At 53.3% G+C, this 15,968-nt stretch overlaps 1 protein-coding gene across 8 annotated transcripts in view; it reads left to right on the top strand.

Annotated features, from left to right (window-relative positions):
• IGSF9B (immunoglobulin superfamily member 9B) overlaps nucleotides 1-14,436 on the top strand; it is a 50,163-nt gene extending 35,727 nt beyond the window's left edge. For 4 of the 8 annotated variants that reach the window (XM_021525809.3, XM_021525808.3, XM_021525807.3 and 1 more), the window contains 2 exons: nucleotides 2,951-3,072; nucleotides 3,461-14,436. In XM_021525809.3, coding sequence (XP_021381484.2) covers nucleotides 2,951-3,072; nucleotides 3,461-3,684 — 346 coding nt within the window. In that variant the 3' untranslated portion in view covers nucleotides 3,685-14,436. Of the gene's footprint in view, nucleotides 1-2,950; nucleotides 3,073-3,460 lie in introns of those variants that run through there. The other 4 variants (XR_013341128.2, XR_014949983.1, XR_002465039.3 and 1 more) reach the window with 4 other exon arrangements.
• The last annotated feature ends 1,532 nt before the right edge of the window (nucleotides 14,437-15,968 follow it).

Genomic DNA, 15,968 nt, shown 5'->3' with positions numbered 1-15,968 from the left:
GGCAGCTGCCCAGAATGTGAACTCTGAGGGCAGGAAGAGGCTTTTGGCTGAGCTTAAAATGAAAACTAATTTGGAAGAATCGGCACCCTTTGAAGAGATAAAGGGTGGGTAGAGCAGATAAAATTTGGCTGCTGAGTAGCGTCGTTTTGTCCTCTGTATCTCTTCCTTGCCAGAGGTCAGACAGTATTTATGGTGACACATGGGTTCAGTGCACTCACTGTTTATGTTTGTGTGTATAAATACGAGTTCAATTACGGAGAACTAGTGGAAATGAGCTTCAGGCAATTTCCTCATAATCCCTCATGTAAATCTGTTTAATTTTGTCAGTATGCCACAACAGCTTCTTCTTGGAAAGAAAAAAGAGTGGAAAGAGGAAGAGAATTTTACAGGCTGAGCTTTAATTACAGTGGCAAAAGCTGTCTGGGTGGTGGGAAGATGTGGTAGAAGGCAGGTGCTGGTGGGGGCAGGATGGTGGCAGGATCACCCAGCTCGGTGCTGTCCGGGGCTTGGCACACTCTGTGGGTGATGGAGCTGGAGCAGCTGAAATCACCATTAGCCAAGTACCTGTGGGGATGTAACTCATGTGCACCCCACAGAATGTTGGCTGTAAGTGGGAAAAGCCTGTTACTGGCCATTCAAGCAGGAATTGCTGCAGGGAATGCCATGTGGTGGCATGGTGACCTGTGGGTTGCTATGGTCCTACCTTCAGCCAGCACGTGCATGGCTCAGTTGGTTCAGCTCAGAGGGTGGAGCTGCTGCTGGCAGCTTCTCTCACAAGAGGCTGATTGCACTTGGGAAAACGTTTGAGCTCTGCAAATGTAAACGTCGTCTTCTGGATAGGAAAAGCCTGGATCCAGCCAGCAGGACTCCCAGAATGTCTAATGAGCTGCTTCATCTTCGGCTGACGTGATGCTCTGCTGGGAGCTGGAACAGAGGCTCACCAGGAAATCTCCACACCCCGACGTCTCTGTTGCGTTGGAAAACATGAAAAGGAGCTTTTCTGTGCCCAGTGTTTGGGTTTCTGTTGCGTCTGCTGCGCCTCAGCTGCTTCTTCACCTCACGCTGCACTTCCCTGGGTTCTCTCCAGTGCTGCCAGCAGAGCTGAGAAGTTTTGCAATCACACTCATCTTCAAAAAAACCCAAACCCCCTCCTGCTCCCCAAAGGGAAAAATCTCCTGGGAGCTCCTTGCCTGTGTGCCCCAGCTGAAATCTCAACGCTCTGGAGGCCCTTGGGATGTCGGATGGGAAGCGCTGCTGTCACACTGTGCTCGGCAGTGGTGGCACACATGGGACCCGTGGGGAAAAGCCTGCAGGGTGTCTTCAGTGCCAGCCAGGCTCTGCCTGGACCTCAGGGGAGATGAGGAGCTCCAGGAGCTCTGTGGGTGGGTGTACTCTGGTACCACAGCCCAGGAGCGTGGGGTCTGTGCTCCAGCCCATGTCCTCGCCCCTTCCCTGCTGCTCCTGCCAGCAGCCACGGTGGTTTTGCAGTGCTGGATGGGGCACACCTTGCTGACAGACAGGGGGACATCATCCTCAGTGGTTCTGTGCCCAAAGCCTTCTGTGTCTGAAGGCTCCTCCTGCCCCCCTGCTGCCCGTGGCTTGTGGGGTATGCTGGTCCCTGCCCTGGTCACAGATGGATGCAGGAGCTGCCATCAGCACGCTCCTCTGTGTGGCTCCTGTGACAAGGTTTGGTTGCTGACCTCTGGTGACCAAGTTGTGAAAACAGAAGAGAGTCATCTCCTCCTCTGAAGGTTTAAATCTCCTTTCCTCATTGGAGCCTGGCTTAAAATGTTTGCTTTATTGCACTGAAAGGTGCTTTGTGGAGGCTTCCTGTCTTCTCTGGACACCTTGTCTGCAAGTGGCTTGGGTTTATCCCAGATGGCCTCAGACTTCTTCTGTGACAATAGGAGTTGGTGACTCTTGGAGGGTCGTGGAAGTAAAACGGAGAGGGGGAAGGAGATGGGAGAGCAGCAAGAAGGGGGGATGCTGTGATGTGCTATAGATAGAGCTGGACTGCCTGCTCTCCTAAGAAAAAGGTTTTCCTCTAATGCTCTGCTCTCTACAGCAGTCGTGCATTCCAGGCCTTGGATGGGAAAAACAGGTACAGTGAAGGAAATGAAACAAAAAATGTCTTTGCAAAGGGGAGGATACTGCACCTAGAAGAGTTCCTCAGGGGGTACAGCTGATAAACTATCCCTTACACCTCCTGGCTCTCCTGCAGGAAGCACCCCTTTGCAAATGTCCTCCTTGTCCTTGCAATGAAACCTTGTCAGTGTTTCCATTTCCAGCTCCCAGCCTCTCGCTGTTCCAGGAGCAGATGCTCCTGTGCTGTCGCGTTTCTGTTGTCGCTTCTCACAGGGACCTGGGAACGAGGTACCTCTCCCAGCTCTGTCGGTGTGTGCCCTTGGTGTCCCTGTCTGTCGTGTGGCCCCTGGTTTTTCTGGCTGTGGGAGCAGGGCCAGCAGGATCCTGCCTCCCTGCTGTTTGTGGCGCAGGTGTTGTCCGCCCCGGGTGGCTCGTGGTGCCCGTCTCGATGCTGCCGTGCCGCTTCTGCCTATCTCTTTCTCTTCTCTCTCCATCCCAAGGGGTTTCCTACCACTTCCCAGAAATGCCTTATCGGACATAGGATCTGCCCCGTGCTGTTTTGTTTAGCAGTGTTGGCATGGCAGGCAGGTGAGCTGGGGGTGCCCGTGTTGGACGTGGCACCGGCCGGGTCGCGGTGCCGCTCGAAAACCTGGAGGAGACGTAGGGGCACAGCGGGGACGCCTCACTTCCTCCATCCCGCACTCCGGCACACCTGGCTGGCCCTGCTCCCTCAGCCCCAGGTCTCTCACCTCTTCCTTTTCCACGGCAGAGCCAGCTGGGATCGGCCGATCCCCCACCGGGGACGTCCAGCGGCCCGGGCGTGGCCGGGAGCCGCTGATGGCGCGTGTCTGCTTTTCCTTCCTAGAAAACGTCCATCTCCGCCCGGGGACGCTGCTGCACCTGAGAGGCTCGAAGCTCTGAAATACCAGCGGATAAAGAAGCCCAAAAAGTCATCCAAGGGCTCCTCGAAATCCAGAAAACAACCCAGTGAGTGCGAGGACCCCACGGTCCCCAACAGCATTCCCTGTGTCCTGCTCTGAGCAGAGCTTGGGCAGATCCCTGCCGGCTCCAGCGCTGGGGTTCTCCAAGCCTGTTCCTGGATGCTGCCCTTGTTCCCTGCCTCCCAAAGGGATGTCTCCCCGGGCTGCTCGCCTGCAGGTTGTCCCTCCTTTGCTCCTCCAAACCCTGTCCTTTCCATGCATCTCCCATATTTAGTAATTTGTTTGAATTTTGAGTGTTAATTTCATTTTCCCTTCTTGCCATGCTGCGGGTTCAGGGCCAGGCTTGCTGTCACCTCTCTTTTTCAGCAAGCAAAGCGCTCTGCTCCGCCTGCTGCTGGCCCCAGTCCCATCTGCCTTCTCTCCCCCCTTCCCAGATGGCTCTGCCTCCCAGGTTCAGCACCCTCCCAGCTCTCAGGTACTGTCGCCTGACGAAGCTGTCTGCCTCCGCAAGAAGAAGAGACACCCTCGTCAGGACCCCTTCGCCCGGCTCTCAGCGCTGAAGGACGACCTCTGCCACCGGCAGCTCCCTGAAGACCAGACAGCCATTCTCAACAGCGTGGACCACGATGACACCAGTGGGCACGCCACCCTGCTCTAGCCTAGCGCCGGTCCCAGGAGGTTGAACAGGAGCGGTGGAAGGAGCTGGTGTCACACCATGGGGGGATGGAGGTGATGGGAAAGAGGGGGGGACACCCCTAAGCTGTCACCTCTCTGAGGGGTTCGGTGGCTCACGGCAGGGACAAGCTGGGGGACCCGGGGGATGCTTTGGGGAGAATGCTTTGGGCTGGGTGTTCCTCAAACCCACTTCTCCCCCACCCCACACAGTTTGGGTGGGGTGGGAAGGGGCGTGTTGCACCTCGGTTTTGGAAACGATCTCTAGGCTTCAAAGGCATGGATGGAGCTTTTGACATCTGCGTCGGCAGCGCGCGTTTAGGGGGAAAGTGTGGGATGGAGCAGCTGGCCCTCAATCACCAGAAGAAGTTGAATGCCACAGGGTGTAATTAAGTGACAAGAACCTAACAACCCAGGCGGGAGCTGGTAATCCCATGAATCTGATTATGATAAAAACATGACCAAATAATCCCAGGAAAGCTGTAATTGTGAAAATCTCCCTGCCTCCCCCTTCCCAGCCTTCTTTGACGTGAAGGTAACAGCAGCAAAACCATCCATGACACCTTTCCTTGCCCTATCTCTGAAAGGGAAAAGCCAGAAAGACCCTGAGCCTTGAATCAATGTGAGAAATCACCATTTGTCTGTGTGCAAATGCACTTGAGCCTCGGCAACGTGTGCTTGATGCCGTGCGAGCGCGCACTTACGGGGCTGATGTGATCTGAGGGTGCTTCCCCCTCCAGGTGTGGCGTGTGCCAGCTTTGATGAGGGTGGGTTTGATTCATTCTGCCCGACGCTCTGTGTATCTCAGGCGAATGCTCCCCAGAGCCGCGTGGTGATGTGATTTCTTACTGTGGGATGTTTAATCTCTACCGATAACTGCGAAGCGGGAGACGCAGGCGTGCGAGCGAATGGGGTTTGGCTGCGTGGTCCCCAGAGCCTCCGTCGGCAGGTGCTGAGCCCCAGGGAGAGCATCTGGAAGTGCCCAGCTCTGCGGATGGATGGCTCCATGCAAAGCTAAGCCCAGCGTTTCGTGCCAGCTTAAAATGTGTTGCTGCTGGTTTCATCGTTTTTCCCTTTTTCCTTCCTGCTCCAGCCCGGATGTGTCGGCTGTGACACCTGCCAGGGTTGTGTCCCTCCCTTTGCCCCCTGTTCCCCTCAGTAATGCTGTTCTAACTCTTCACCAGAATGTATTTCCTCTTCAGAATAGGGTAGGTTAGGTGGCTGGTGGTGTTCTGGATTGCATAGGCCTTTTTTTTTTGGTTTGTTTTTAGCAGGCAAGGTGTGACCTGAGAACAGCTGGGCTCACTTCCTGCTCTGCCTCCACTCTCTGACTGCGTGGCCTTGGGCAAGTCACTTGACCTCTCTGTGCCTCAGTTCTCCCATCTGTAAAATGGGGATAAGTCATATTTGAGCACTTTGGGCAAGCACTTGGTGGCCTACAGACTGCAAGTGCTATGTAAATGCTTAGTGCTAATACCAAGCAATCCCTACCTTTAAAATATTTAGAGTTGGTTATTTTTCTTTTTTTTTTTTGTTTGAAGTGGTAAAATCAACCACTGCATCCAGGTTTGCACAGTTCTTCCTCTGCGGTAAAGTGCTAAACCCTCCAGCCTGCCTGGGAATAAAACACCGAGTGTTTCATGTAGATATTCTTGCTTTGAGTGGATTCAGGCTGTAGAAAAAGCATCAGGAGAGCTGGAGAGCCTGCAGGCATGTTTTTAGCCTCAGGCTCTCTATTTGCATACGAAACTTTTGTTTATTCCCAGGTAGAATTGCCAAGAGATTCTCTGCAATCTCGCCTTTAATTCTGCTTTGCCTTGGTTTTTGCTCTTGCTGCTGGTTGAACCTACAAGGGCTGAGATGTTTGGAGGAAGACGTGAGCTCTCTGTTGTGATCTGGCTCTCCGACCATGCCACACTTTTAGGTCAGAGCCTGTTGATGGCTCTGCCTCCATATACCTGGTTTGAGAGGTTGTGCTTCCTTTCCCAGCAGGATGCTCGGGAACCTGTGGCCACCAAAAGCAGAGCACCGTGTCTTTTCCAATCTCCAGCCCTTCAGTAAGGTTTGAACCACTGGACAATGAATCCTCTAAATCGATAACCAGATATTTCTGAGCTTTAACAACTTTCTCAAACCATCACCAGGTTTGTCTTGGGAAGGAGGGAGGGTCTGGCAGAAATGTCTCTCTCTTTCCAGCCTGCACCAGGGCTTTTTATTGACGTGACGAGTGACCTGACATAAGAACCTCAAATCTCAGAGTGAGAACTCAACCTTGCTAACAGTATGACTGCCAATTTCTTTTCTTTGGGTGTGTTTTTAGGGTTTTTCCCTAGAACCTGCTCGGATCTGAATTGATTTAATGCCATTCTCCCGCTCGGCAGCGGGAAGAACTCTGCCTGGCTTGACCAAACTTCAGCTCGCCAGTCACTGCAGCCGGGCTGCTCCTGATGGACAGGTGACCCTCGGGGCCGGGGGAGGCGTGGAGGCTCTGTGCTGCCCGTGCCATGGCCAACTTGCTCTTCCTTTTGCTCTCATTGCCTCAGCCTCTCAAACAGAGGCTTGCTTTTCCATTTGAGTGCTTTCCAAACGATTTACGACACCCGTTCGGATGGGCCAGGCGCTGTCTTCAGGCTCTTGAGGTTGCTACCTCAGGACTATGCCCCATCCCGTCTTAAGGAGCTCTAGAGGACTTGGAGTGCAGGGCAGGTTGACGGAGCATGCCGGCTTGCTGGGTCAGTCTTTTGAGAGTTGTTTTCCTTTTGCAGGTGTTTTGAGCCACTGGGCTTTTCATGGTCTTCGACCTTTAGAGGCTGGAGCTGCAGCCCTCTCTCTTTCAGCCGTGTACCTGCCACGCTGCTGGAGTGGGAAATCCCGCCCGGGCGCCTCGTGGAAGCAGCTCCTCCCTAAAACCATCCTTAACTCCTTTCCCTGCTAGACCGAGTTACCTTCCGATAGACTCGGGCCGTGCTTTGGCTGACTGGCTCGCCTCTTGCTTTGGCAACCTCCTCGCTTCTCCCAGCCCTCTGGTTTCCATGCCCTTCAGGGTTGCTCCTCTCTCCTTCCATGGACCTGGAAACATCGAAGCCGTGTCAGACGATGCCAAACACTTCCCCCATTTCACCCCCGTTCGAACTCCGTGTCGCTTTGGTGGTTTGCAAACACAGCTGCTGTCACTGCTGCTGCTGCTTCTTCATTTTTTTTTTTTTTTTATTCTTTTCCTTTCATGCTGCAAAATATATCTTGATTTTTATCTTCCTGGGCCAAACTCTCTTATTTTCTAAGCTGGTCTGAGGTAGATGGCTCTTTCTGTATCAGTAACTGTACGATTCCTCCTTGCACGTTGCGAACATGATGTTCCATTAGCTCCCTTGGCAAATCCTGGCCCACGGTGAAAAAATGTCTGAATCACAAGGTTATTTGTCCCTGGGCTCTGCTCAGGAGTCAATGCAGGGGTGCTAGCCCAGTTTTGGGGGTCCTTGCTGATGCTTCTCCCTGCAAGGTGGCCATGGTGGGGATGCTCCAGCACCGGTTCCGTGCCGCCTTGGGGTTGCAGGATTGGGGCACCCTGAGCTGGGGCAGGTGACGTGGAGAGGTGGGCACAGGATGCCATGGAGACCCTGTGGAAAAGGGGGGCTCTGGGGTGCTGTCCTTGCAGTCTGACAATGAGTCCTGGAGCAGGCAGGGAAAAAGGGCAGGGAAAGTGCTTTGCCTGCTTTTCCAGCAGGACTTGCTGAGCTCTCATCCACGTGTTTCTAAGGTGACTTTGCCGTGCAGCCCCAGCAGCGCTTTGGTTCTGTGGTGTTGATGTGAAGGAAAATACAAGTTAGTGTAAAGGGGGGAGAGGGAGCGTTCAGGGCTCGTTTGTGGGGCCCCATTTCTGTGCCTGCCACTGACAGCACCCACAGGCACAGGGAGTGATGAGTGTGTGGGTGGGGGAGCTGCAAGGTCCCAGGGTCCCTTCCCAGTCTGAACCTCAGTGTGGTTTGCAGCCTGGCCCTGAGCTGAGAGGTCTCCGTGAGCCCCCAGGGTGTCTGTGGGAGCAGAGGATGCTTTTCCTGGGAGGATTCTCATTCCTGCTGCCCTGTGACTTGGAGGCTGCTGTGGGCCACTGGGGGACTCCGGGCTGTTCATCTGGTGTTTGTCACCTTGTCTGCTGGCTCAGTGCCACCCGCTTTGGAGGAAAGCTGGAGGTGATGCTGTTTGGTTATATAAATGTAAAGGGAATATAAAGGGAATAACAACTTGCTGAACCTGCGTCTGGGAGTGTTGAGGACACTGGATTTGGGCTCAGCAGCTCAGGCACGGTCCTGGCAGGGCTTTGTCATGTCTGGTGGCATCCAGACGTGACACACATTCCAGACTCATTGCTGCTCCCACCTTGCCTTCTGCATTAGGACAAAATCCACCTGGCATTTTGGTTTCTCTTCCTGCTTCAGGCAGTGACGTAGATTTGGGAGTTCTCAAAGATTTGGGTTGGTTCCAGCTGTAGATCTCGTCTGTAGGTATTTTTCCATGAGGCTGGACCTTTAGGGGTTTCCACAGGTCCCACATGGGCTGGCTGCAGCCCCAGACTGAAGTCAAGGCTTTTTCGGAAGGAAATCTTCTCAAGGAACCAGAGTAAAACCCACTGTACATATGAGATATAAATAGCTAGAGAAGCGTAGGACAAAGGTAGCTAGGTTTGCAGAATTCAGTAGATTTGCATGTCGGGGTATGTGTGTGTCATGGGGAGAGGTTAGAGCCGTGCTGGAGCAGGGGATCAGGATGGGCAAAGCGGGGAAGGGGCTGGGAGCAGCTGCAGCCTGAGGGGAATCTGGGGATGGCGTGAGCTCTGCTGTGGCCCTGCTGCACACGACAGAGCGCTCTGTTTCATGATTTCATCCCCACTTTTAGCTTTGCTTTGTTCATTGTCTGTGACTCACCCCTGGGCCGTGGCATGGAGGAGCAGAGGGACAGGTCCTGTGCTCCGCGTGTCCGAGGCACGTGGGGACACGGCGTGGCAGGGGATGTCACATTGCCTCCTGTCTGGTGCCATCACTTAAAGAAAAAGCTGCACCACGCAAAAACCCTTCCCTCAAGTCCCTCTAGATGCTGCTCTTTGGTTACTTGTATGAAAGCATTTTGCTTTGCGTCTGTTCTTCCCAGAGAAGCGTGAGTCAGAAGGGATGAGAGAGGGATACAGCTAAATTTGTCCCCTGAGCTGAGGAATGCAGCACTGGCTGTGCCAGCCAGCCCCGGCAGTGCCTCCTTGGAGGGACAAGATGTTCTTGACAGTGTCTTTTTATTTTAAACCCCATTAGCAGGACTTTGAGGATCTGAGGCAGAGAGGGATTTAGTCACCAGTGATGCCAAAGCTGGTGCTGACCCCGGGCACGAGGGCAGCCAGATTCAGGCTGGATTGCCACTCCTCTCCCAGAGCCACCCCTGTGCTGTCTGGACATGGGGTAGTCTTCACAGAAAGCAGGACATTTACTCCCATTTTGCCCCTTCAGCTTAATTTTGTTGTTTTTTTTTCTGTTTCTGAGTCTCTTGACTCCTCTCTGCCCGCGTCTGTGGGAAGGAGAGGTGGGAAGTGCAGTTGCTCCTATCAGAGATCTGTCAGGGAATGCTTGATCCAGGAACTGAGGGCTGGGAAGCAGCGGCCAGATTTGGCAGCACTGGTGCCAGCAAAAGAAGAAACTGAACATTGCTCTTAATTGCCATCAGTTGGCACATCCCCAGGCAGGGAGGACCAGTCTGGTTGTGGGAGAGGATGGAGATGGGAGCCTGTTCCCCTGCCTGGGTGACTGGGCTGAGGAGGAGCCGTGTTTGCCCGTTTTCCCCAAGTTCAGGTGTTTTGGCACAGCTGGCTGAGCTCTTTTCCTCGGCATTGCGTGGCAGCAGGACGAGCATCCCCAGTCCAGGAGCTCTGGCTGACTTTTGATACGTGCATGGATGGAGGGAGGACCTGGGGAGGGGGTGGGCAGAGGGGCTGGTCCAGGCTCGGGGGTGTTGGATGAGGCAAGCATGCTCTGTAGAGGTAGCTAAGGATTTTTGTACTGGTTGCAGTGGGGTGGGAAATGCAGGATGGAGGGGCTGGCATCCCCCATGGATGGAGGACAGTTTGCCCAGATTTTATATTTACCATCAAAATGACACTTTCTCTCCCAGGAGGGCTTTTATTCCTGTTCTCCTGAGGTTGCAGGGCTGCAGAAGAGGGTGCCCGTCTTCCCGGGTCTGAAAGCTCCTCAGATTTCCAGCCACTCCCCCCCCAGCACTTAGATTAAAATAAAACACAAAAAAAGAGACTTGAGCAATGAGCCCCAGTATCTCTATCTAAAGAAATGATATTGGTGTATCGAAACCGCATTGTATATAAAATTAAACAAATATATATTTACTCTCTATTTTAGAAGGGGGGGAGAATAAATATTTAAAATAATTCGTTAGTAATAGGTGTCAGAAACTTCTGTGCAGCATGAGAGAGGCTGTCAGAGGTGGGGAGAGTCTCAACAGCAGGAGCAGAGCGAGTATTTTTACATTATATTGCGCTTCAGCTTCTCTGCTTCTCCATCCACCTATAAATAGACAAAAATATATATACAAATATATATATATATATATATACAAATTATATATATCTAAGTCACATAGCTGTTTTATTTTTGTATCCATGCCTAGTGCTGTTTGAGCAATACGGTGGCGAGGGAGAGGAGGGCTGGGCCAGGCTGGGGGGCTCGCAGTGCTCCGGGGGATCCGCCCGCTCCGGGCCCAGCATCACCACTGTTTGCTGTTTCCATAGGGAAAAACACTAAAAAGGGAAAAAAATCCCGGGATGGGGAAGCCTGGGCTCGCTGCCAGCTTGCCCAGGGCCGTAGCGAGGTGGTGTTTTCACTGAGGGCTGTCTTGGGCTTTTTTTTCTGAGAGAAAAAAGACAAATTTCAGCTCCGCGGGCGCTCGGGGAGCACTAGGCAGCTGCAGCCTGGGGGTGGCACGGGATGGGGACACGCCGTGGGGACAGGGTCCCCACGCTGCTGCCTCCCTGGTCACCTGTCCTCGCTGCCCTCAGAAACCTCGAGGGTTTCTGGACCCCTCCTGCAGTCGGTGGAGCCCCTCAGAGCCACGCAGGTGGCCACAGTGGGATCCTCCAGGTCCCTGCACCCGGCTGGAGCGGGGACCCTTCTCCGTAGGGAATGTCAGTGCCTCTCCAGGAGAGTCCCAGGGCTTACTGTGCTCTGGGGGTGCTGGGGTCCACTGGGGCAGGATGTGGGGCTCTCCCTGCCTGGATGGGTGGGATTTGAAGCTCTCCCTGCCTGGATAGGGTGAGGAGCTCTGCCTGTCCCCATGGATGGGATCTGGGACTCTCCCTGTCCCCGTGGATGGGATCTGGGGGTCTCCCTGTCCCCATGGATGGGACCTGGGACTCTCCCTGTCCCCGTGGATGGGACCTGGGACTCTCCCTGTCCCCATGGATGGGATCTGGGGCTCTCCCTGTCCTGGTGGGTGAGGTGGCATCGAGCCCCGGCGTGGTGGGAGATGTCTGTGGATATTTGGGGTTTTTCTGCAGGGCAGTAGGGAGCTGCTGGATCCCTGCCCCCTTCCCCCTGGACGCTGGGGGGACAAGGAGCCAGTTTGGGACTGAGCAATGCCAGGGAGCTTCAATCCACCCCTCTGCCTTCACTGGGGCATGATTTGGGGATTGTCTTTGGGCAGTGGCGACCGAGGCTTCACTCCCCTCCCCTTGGTTTGTGTCCCAAAATCCTGGGCTCTGGGAGTGTCCAGGTGCTGTTGTTTGGGCTCAGATGTCCCCGAGGGGACGGTGGCACAGCCCTGGAGTGCTTACACCCCTCCAGAGGCAGGCAGAGGTCCCTCAGCGTGGTCATGCCATGTCCCCATGGCTGAGGCACTGATGTGCTCCCGGGAGCAGCGGCCCCGTGTCCTCTGTAGGTGTCACCTGTATTTTCCATGATATTTCTCTCTCTTCTTCGTCGGGTTGGGGGGGCTAGGGTGGGGGATGTTTCTAATATCCAGACAGGATTTGTTCAGCACCAATTCTTGATATCGAAGCAAAGCATGTTTGATGGGACTAACTTGCATTTATTAGCGGTAAATACATGAGTGAGTATTTTATATGTTAAAAAAAAAAAAAACAAACAAACTGGGAAAAAAAAAAAAAAAAAAAAAAAAAGGATGTCAGGAGAAAGAGAAGGGATGAGATTTCTTTCCTCACCGCTCGGTGTCCGGGCTGGGGGGCTGCCTTGCCCCCCACCGGTGGGGCTTTGGGTATTGCTGGGGGTGGGCAGGGGGGCAGGCAACTTTCTCCTTTCCCCATCTCCCCTGGAATCACTTACAGAAAAAAAACAGGCAAAGGAAAGCTAGAAATGTTTACAAAGCACACTTCCCACAGTACCGTTAACCCTCTGGATGCCAAACAGACACATCAGGAGCTGCTCCCTCCCTGCTCTTGGCGGGGCTCAGGGGTGGTGGCTCCCACAGCATCGTCCTGCTCCCCGTGGTTTCTTTGGTTTGGTTTTTTTTGGACACCATCCCCGCTGCCTCCATCCGCGTGCCCCTGCCCGGAGCTGGCTGTCCAGGGGGAGTTTGCTTCTTCCCCCTCCCTCCCAGGCTCGTCCCGCTCGGCTGGGAGCTCTGGGAAGCGCCTGTCTCTGCTCGGGAGGTTCTGGCTCGGTGGGAGATGCTGGCACTCACCCCTTGCCCTCCCAGATGCACTTTAAGGCCAAACTTCCCTTTTTTTCCTTCCCCGGGGCTGGCACAGAGCAGACAGGGGATGCTCCCGTGGCCCCAGGGGGTGCAGGACCTTCCACATCTGTGCAGGCTCCGGTCCCTTGGCATTCCCCACGTGAGGAAGCCCTTTGGAAATCCTGGGAATGCCAACGTTGCCGTAAGGTTCACCCTTTGGGCATTTGGGGATCACAGCTGCACGCCAGCTCCTCGGGGAGCAGCCCTGGATCCCCCCGGGAGCATCTCCAGCTCTCCCATGGGAGCATCGCTGGCTCTCCGGGGGAGCCCAGACTTTTTAATCCCCTTTTCCTAGGTTTGTAGACTCTCTGAACCCTCCTAGACCTCCACAGGTAGCTCTTGATTTAATCCCCTCCTAACCCCATAGTGTTTTCCCCTAAGGCAGGATTTTCTTCTGGACCCAACTCGTCTCTGGTTGCATGGGACAACTTTTTCCTCTTTTTATGAAGAATTTCTTGCCTCTGGATATAAAGACTAGACCATCCAACCTCGTTTCCATCTCTTGAATGTCGAGTATTACGATGTATAACACACGTTAGGGTGCTCTTTGGTGCTGTTTCAATGGTAACCAGTGGAACTGACTTTTTAAAATAACAATAACAATAAAAGAAACTTTAGTGCCGCTGGTTCCATAACGTTCGTTGTCATGACTTTAATTTTTTTTTTCTTTTCTCTTTATGGAAGTTTTGTTAGGGTTTTGTTTTGGTTTTCTTTTCCTTAATTATTTTTTAATTTTTACTAAACAGTGAGTAGCGATCAGCTGCCGGGTTTCTGTGGTGTTGATTTTAGTGAGTGCTGTGAGCTGGGCGGGCTGTGTCACAATTTGGTGGGATTTGGGATCAAGTCGCTTCATTTTGGAACTGCACACAGCAAAACGAGCATTTGATGGGAGCCCAGATGGCAACTAGAGGGTTAATTTTTGAACTTTCAGGTATGTTCCTCAGAAGAAAATAAAAAAAATAAAAAATAATTTAAAAAAAGATAAAAGAAACAAAACACTATTTTTTCAGTAAGCTTTTTTTTTCTGTAAACGATTTACAAATAAATCTGACATGATGGTGCTGTACCAAAGCCTTATACGAAACTTATTCCGCTCTCTCTATAATCTCTCTGTATCTGTATTGTTGCTCTCGGCCTCCGCCAAGGCCAGGAAATGCCAGCAGGAGGGACCGATGGCCACGCTCGCCATCGGCATCCCTGGAATTCCCCGGGATGGGAATCGTCATTCCCCGGAATTCCCGGGGGAGGGAAAGCCAAATTTCAGCATCGCTCCCCAGGCGTGCGACGAGGGGCACAAGTGGGGGTCCCCCACCCCAAACTCTCCTTCCGACTGGGTGCTACCCTGCCCCGGGCAGGGATCCGAGACCTCGCTGGGAGCGCTGCCCGCTGCTCCAGCACCCCCAGGGTGGCTCCGAGGGGCTTTTAGCCCGCCGAGCCCCCTCCTCCGGGGCTTTGGCATCTTCCAGCTCAGCCCGAGCTCCGCAGTGCTCAGCCCCCGGCTCCTGCCCTCTCCCAGCCCTTCCCTGGGGCCGGCCGGGAGCTGGGGCTGCTTTGACAGCTCCAAGCAATAATCCCACTCTGCCAAGAACGTTGGGTCCTTTTGGCTCTTGGACTGTTGTCAGTTAATGAGTAAATGCTCCTAAGCCAACAAAAAAGTGGAAGAAATGAGAGTTTGAAGCCCTGCCTTACTGGGAGTAAGCCCATCGGTCTCTGCCTGTTGGAATTTTAAGGCCTGCTGAGTACTTAATTTATCGCCGGTAACATTGCATGTTCATAGATTGACTTCTTGAGTTGATTCTTCTTATTTTAATGTACCCACTATAAGAAATTCTGGCAGTGTCGCAATGTTACGTACAACTAGCCATGCTGTAGGAGAATGATGGGTTTTGGAATCGATTAACTTGCTCCTCATGTAACATTACCCTGCTTCAGAAATGTTTTGTATTTTGATATAAATAAACATTTGCTAAAAAAAAAATAAATATATCTATAAAAAGGCTCAGTTGCTGTCATTGATTTGGTCAGAGGGGCTGTGGGGAGAGGCTGGGCTGCCCCAGAGGTGTTTGTGGGGAATGCTGGGCTCTTCTTTGCCCTAAGCATCCCAAGTTGTGTTGTCCCCATGGGATTAGCAGCGTGTCCCAGCTGGTTCTCCGGGCTGAGGTGGATACTGGGATGGACACTGATGCTCAGGTCCTGGCTTTGGGCAAGGAATAGGAGGGGAGACAGTCCCAGCCGCATTGATGATGGCCAGCAAGCCCTGTCCCTTGGTGTCCCCTCCCTTTCTCATCCCCTCCCCTTTACCTGGGTTTTTTTTTGCCATCTTTTTTCACGGATTCACCCCGCAGGAGCCCCAAGATAACAAAATCTCTGTGTGGCCGTGGGGTGCGGGATGCCGCAGTGTCCCCGTGTTAGTGTTCAGAAACACAAATAAACACAGGATATGATTATCTGCAGGTGCTTTTATTAAGAGCTCTGGGAGTCGAGGTACAGACCCAAATATGACTCCGACACGGCTTTCGAGCTGAATGTATTTTATATTCTAGCGTTACTTAACACATATTAATTATTAAACTTATATTGTTCTATTTGTATATATTGACATGAGTTTCTCGTGATCTTTCTTAGGCCCCTGACCACAGTTTCTCATGATTATTCTTATGATTAAACAGTAATTATATCCAATTACTAAACAATCATCACATCTAACAATTATATCAATTATCATCTACTAGCTACACAGTGCAGTTCTAGCAAGTACGAGTTCTCCATGTGCTTAGGGTGTTTATTTTTCCAGGGCCAACTAAGCTCATTTTTCCTTTTAACCCTTAATCCCCATGATTTTAAAACCCTTTTGCCATCACCCAGGCTCGCCGGTGGCCGTGCCACGAGGTGGCAGTGCCAGCTCGGCAGCTGCCGGCGCTGCGGATGCGCTCGGAGCCAGGAGAGGCTGCCTGGACCGCCTCCAGCATCGCTGTGCTCCGTGTGCCCGCCGGGCCGGGATGAGGGGATGCTTCTGTCTGTCTGTCTGTCTGTCTGTCTGTCTGTCTGCCCCCTGCTTGCCCTTGAGCTGCCCCCCCAGCGCTGCACTGAATCCCCCCCAGCCTCCCTGCAAGGTTTTTTTAGGGGCTGGAACGTGCTGCTCTCCCACCCCTCAGCACGCTGGGGACAGGGCTCAGCATCCTCCGGGTCGGTTCCAGGGTTAAACCCCGCTCCCAGCTGAGCCCCCCCCGGCGAGCAGGGATGCAGCTCAGGGCGCTGCAGCATCTTTGGGGTGCTGGCTTTGGGTCTTCCCAGCTAAACCCTGCTCCAGCAGGGAGCAGGGATGCAGAGAAAGGCTCTTCTCACACCCCTCGCCAGCTGCTCCCCAAATCTGGGGGCTGAGGCAGCCCTGCACACCTCTGCTCTGTCAGGGACCGTCCTGCCGTGGTCACAGCACAGGTGGGAAGATGATGGGGAGCTGTTCAGGTGCTGCCCTGTGAGAATCCAGAGCTCCCCTCTGACTGAGACCCTGGCAGGGGTCAGGAACCCCCC

This window comes from Lonchura striata, chromosome 24 (assembly GCF_050655825.1).
Source record: "Lonchura striata isolate lonStrDom1 chromosome 24, ASM5065582v1, whole genome shotgun sequence".
Taxonomy (NCBI): Eukaryota; Metazoa; Chordata; class Aves; order Passeriformes; family Estrildidae; genus Lonchura; species Lonchura striata.
Note: the sequence above shows the minus strand (reverse complement) of the source record. Positions and strands in the feature narration are given on the sequence as shown.